The sequence below is a fragment of the Penaeus chinensis genome, chromosome 41, assembly GCF_019202785.1.
Source record: "Penaeus chinensis breed Huanghai No. 1 chromosome 41, ASM1920278v2, whole genome shotgun sequence".
NCBI lineage: Eukaryota > Metazoa > Arthropoda > Malacostraca > Decapoda > Penaeidae > Penaeus > Penaeus chinensis.
In genome coordinates, this window is record NC_061859.1 from 21,403,618 (window position 1) to 21,408,550 (window position 4,933).

A 4,933-nucleotide genomic window follows, 5' to 3' on the forward strand; every position below is an offset into this window, starting at 1 on the left:
CCATTTAATATTCTGCAGCCTGAACAGCGGACAGCAGAGCGAGACGCCATGGCTCTCCAGGTTCATCCCAGTTCTCGCATTCTAGAGGAAGCGAATCATCAGCAACGACCTCAGTAAATTGCAATTCTTGTTCAGGAACAAATTCTTTCAGTTGATTGATGTGGCACTTCAGCTCGCGGTATGGCTCGCTCACTTCCTTGCACAAATAAGAGACTGGTCCGATTCTTTTCACTATTCTCGCGGGACCGCGCCATCGGTCACCAAGGGCGCGACCTGGACCACGACGGTGCCCTGGGTGTACCTTCACCCAGACGAGGACCCCTAAGTTAGGCTGGAAGTGCTTGCGGACGCGTTTGTTGTAGATGCGCGCCCAACCTTCTCGTGCACGACGCGAAGTTTCCACTGCCACTGACCTCGCCACCTGAAGGCGTTCCTGAAACCTCTTCAATCGTGACATCGTTGGTGGGCCCCAGGGGGAAGTGACCGTGATGACCAGTCATGAGGTAGATCGGTTGTTCTCCGATGCTTCGATGTACCGAGGAGTTGAGGGCCAAACGAACCTGGGGGAGATACTGATCCCAGGTGTCAGGTCGGCTCTCCGTTAGAGTTGCCAGTGCGTCTTTTACCACTCTATTAGTCCTTTCAACCATGCCATTGGCTTGTGCATGGTACACCGTCGTAAACGACATCTTTGTCTGGATAATACTGCATACCTGTTGAAATAGACGGTTGCAAAATTCGCTACCATTATCTGTCTGTATAACACGCGGTGGCCCAAAGATAGTCACGAAGTTATTAATGAAAGCCTCAGCCACTGTTTCTGCACTCTTGCAAGGCAGAGGTATGAGCTGAAGGTAACGAGTCAGGTGATCGACGATCGAAAGTACATACCGATTTCCACTGGTGGAGCTGTGGAGATCCATGAGGTCGGCACTTACTCTTTCAAGTGGCAAATGAACATCTGGAGCGTTTGCCATAGGTGCTTGTCGGTAAGCTGGTCCCTTGCGCCGCTGGCATACTGCACACGAACGCACAAACTGCCTGGTCTCCCTGAGAAGGTTGGGAAAATTATAGATCACGAATTTTACAGTATGTCCTATACACTCCTGAATGTGCTCCAAGAGGTGAAGAGTGAACCAGTTTTATAGCAACATTACGTAGCTCCCTAGGGATGACCAGCTGGTGCAAAAGACGGTCCGGCAAGTGTCGAACATGATAAAGAATGCCATTAATTAATTCGAACTCTTCTAAGGGCAGAGGTAGCTTTCGTCGTGGCACAGCTCTTTCCTCCAGGTATCGAATGACCTCTCGCCATAGCGGATCCTTCAGCTGAGCATCACGAACCTTCTGTGGGTCAAGAGCACTGGCATCAATGTTAGCAACACGACTAAGACAGTCAGGGACATGATTAGACGAACCTTTCTTGTACAAGAGTTTATACTGATAGTTAGATAACTCATGGGACCACTTCGACATCCGCGGAGATTTCGTACGACGATGGAAGACGAACGTTAGTGGTCTGTGGTCCGTGAATATTAGGAATTTATTGCCATACAGGTAGTGGTCAAAAGCACGAACCCCCTCTATCACAGCGAGTGCTTCAATATCTATCGCCGGATACCTCGTTTCGGGACCTCTAAGTTTACGGGAAAAATATGCTACTGCATGAGGAGTATCATCTGGGCTTCTCTGCATAAGGCAGGCTCCTAATGCTAACTTTGAGGCATCACAATGAACCTCAAATGGCAAAGTGAAGTTTGGTTTCTTCAAGACAGGAGCTTCTACAAGAGATTGTTTAAGGATGTTGAATGCCTTTTCTTCCTCATCTGCCCAGACAAACTTCGCATCCTTCCGTGTGAGCCTTGTAAGTGGGGCAGCGGCAGCAGCATAATGGGGAATGTGTTTTCTGAAATAACCACTACAGCCAAGAAATCTGCGGACCGCTTTGACAGTACGGGGAGCAGGCATGTTATTTATGGCAATGACCTTGTCAGGGTCAGGTAAAATTCCCTCTGGAGTGACCTTGAAACCCAGGAATTTAAATTCACGTGTTGCAAACTCGCATTTTTCGCGATTCAATCTAAACCCTGCCTTATTTAGAAGCTGTAACGTCTCTGTTAGATGCTCTATATGGTCTTCGAATGAGGAACTGTGCACAACAACGTCATCGAGGTAAGCTACCGTATGTCGCCCTAGTACCGTGGATAATACCATATTGATGGTTCTTTGAAATGTGCTAGGGGCCGTAGCTAGACCAAACGGTAATCGTCTGAACTGCCACAGGCGATGTCCGTCGGAAAACGCGGTCTTCGAACGATCCTCAGGCGCTACAGAAATCGACCAATACGCATTTTTAGCGTCGAGATCAGTTCGTCGATGAGTTCGTCAACACGAGGCATAGGATAACTATCGGCGACAGTCACCGCATTTAACCCTCGAAAGTCAATGCAAAACCTCGTGGTACCGTTCTTCTTACGAACGAGGACCACCGGAGATAACCATGGTGACGACGAAGGCTCTATTACTCCCTCATCTCTCATCTTATCGCACTCATTGCGAATGAAAGCTTTCGTCTTCTCGGGTAAGCGCCACTGACGGACACACACGGGTTTAGAGTCATTAATTACGATACGGTGCTCAACTCCCGGCACATGACCTGGCATGGGGTCATCCGAAAATAATTTAGGGAATTTAGCGATCACCTTGCAAAGATGATGTTGCTGCAATTCATCTAAATGGTTGAGATTAACACCTAACATGGCGGCACTGGCACACGCGCTCACATTACCCGTCGCGTCGGCGGAAGGACGGAGATCGATGTCGGGAAAGATGGTGAATTCGGAGTCCTCGTAACCAAAATCCAGCGTCCCATGATATTCATCAAAATCATCATTGAATTCATTGAGTTCATCACCTTCCTCTAAAGCCTCATTACGATCACTTGCGGAATCCTCGACCGAATCGCTCCCCTGACGGGATCCGTCCTCACCATCTCCCGCGGCAACAACCGCGTCTGCTTCACTGACCTCTGCCAAACATGTCCCATTTTTTATCATCTTAGGTCTCGAGTCCGTATTGACAACCCATACGAACACACATCGGTTATTTACAGACACTAATGATTTCGGTACTAACACGGAATCACTTACGCCCGTCAAAAATGCAGTCGACCCCGAAAAGCTCCTCGGCACTCGACCCTCAACAAATCTCCCTGTATGAGGAGGGCACAAAACAGTACGCAGGGCGTGCACTTTATTAGAGTCACCGTATGACATGCTACTCGTGGCAGGATTACTAATGGCCGTGATACACAAAGATTGTGCGTCAGTGTAGGTAACGAATAATTTACGCCCTTGTAACATCAAATAGGATTTGTGAGGTGACAGATTATGAACAAACTTAAAATTAAATCTTCTTAAAAGGTCCATACCAATTAGCACTGGGGCAGGAAAAGAAACCTTTGAGACACAGCAAACACGATGAACACATGAAATATCTTTATCTATTGAGAACTTCACATTGCATTCGGCATCGACAGTTAGCATATTACCAGAAACACCGCGCAATTGTTTAGTTAACCCCTTTTTCTTTTTAATATTTAATAGGCGCATTGCCTCACTCTTCACGATGGTCGCCTCCGACCCGCTGTCAATGAAACAATCAATAATTACGCCATTTACTCTAAGTTTGATTATAGGTCTGCCTGACTTGATCTCGTCACTGATCGGATTGATTTTGCGTCCCGTTTCTGTCGCCAGAAGAGTTGGGGACGCACGCGGTTCCCTGGCGAATCGGAAAGGGACAGACTCTCGCTATGTGTCCAGTCTGTGAGCAATTAAAACACCGGCGTGTATCTCTCCTAGCCCGACACTTTCCTGTGTTATGAGTGTGGCTTTTATGGAAGCTACAAAACTTCGAGGGTTGCTCACCTGTAGCGGCTACGTGAGGACGAGAGCGAGCCATGGCGGGTTCGCGAGGGGCTAAACTTATCTGCGAGGGGCCATCATGGTGTCGCACTCCAACTCGCGTGTTCCAAACTCGTTGAGCTGCGTCAACGACTTGTGGTAGAGGGTCACCCTCTTTTAAAGCAAGAACTTCTCTCAGCCAACCAGGAAGACCCTGCAAAAATACTCTACGAATCAGTTCATCGGGTTCCCCTATCGCAGTCGGGTAGTCTCTGTAACCTTGATATACCGCACCCTCTAGCTGCAAATAAAAATCGAGTGGTGCCTGACCTGCAGTCATTTGGTTTTCGGAAACGAGTCTGAAGAAATCCGCTGCAGAGCAAGTGCCGCGGAATTTTTCCCTCAACTTTCGCTTAAACAATTCCCACGTAGCAATGTCATCAAAAAGGGGCGAGTTTATTACTAGATCTGCTGTTCCCCTGCAAGTTGCACGTGCCGATCGTATAAATGCATCATCACTTCGAGGCTTAGTTAGATTTTCTATTTGTCGTAACCATCCTTCAAGTTCTGTGTTACGTTTCAATGGTTGGGAAGCAGGTACCTCGGCTTTAAATAAAGGAATATTCTCCTTGTTGATAATGTACCCTACATTTGCAACATTTATACTCTCGTCACCATTACTTTGATTTGTTGACCGTGAGAGGCGGCCTTCTAACTCAACATTACGATTTTCTAACTGTTTCACGTGCTCGCTTAACTCATTGATCTTACGTAAAAGTTCATCGTACATTGATATTTCATTCATGGCTTCGAGTTCTGGCGGGTCATCATCCGCGCTACGGGAGCTCCTCCTATTCCGCCTTGGCATGGCTATTGCAAGGTTAAGCTAGCAGAGACAATATAGCAAGTAGTCAGCCCGTCAACTCGTACGCGCAGATATCAGGCGACCATAGTGAACGATAAAAGGTAAGAAAGGTAGAAAAAATAAAATACATGAAACTCATTTTAAAAATCCATTCGATGTTACC

General features: G+C 47.3%; 1 protein-coding gene across 1 annotated transcript; it reads right to left on the minus strand.

The window, feature by feature from the left end:
* Positions 1-2,327: 2,327 nt before the first annotated feature.
* Positions 2,328-3,545, minus strand: LOC125047574. The gene has a single exon (XM_047645852.1). The coding sequence runs from the start codon at positions 3,543-3,545 to the stop codon at positions 2,328-2,330; it is 1,218 nt and encodes a 405-aa protein (XP_047501808.1).
* Positions 3,546-4,933: the final 1,388 nt, after the last annotated feature.

What these genes read in the sequence shown, in the direction of transcription:
- LOC125047574 (XM_047645852.1), bottom strand. Translation starts at nt 3,545, where the DNA reads ATGCTAACTGTCGATGCCGAATGCAATGTGAAGTTCTCAATAGATAAA.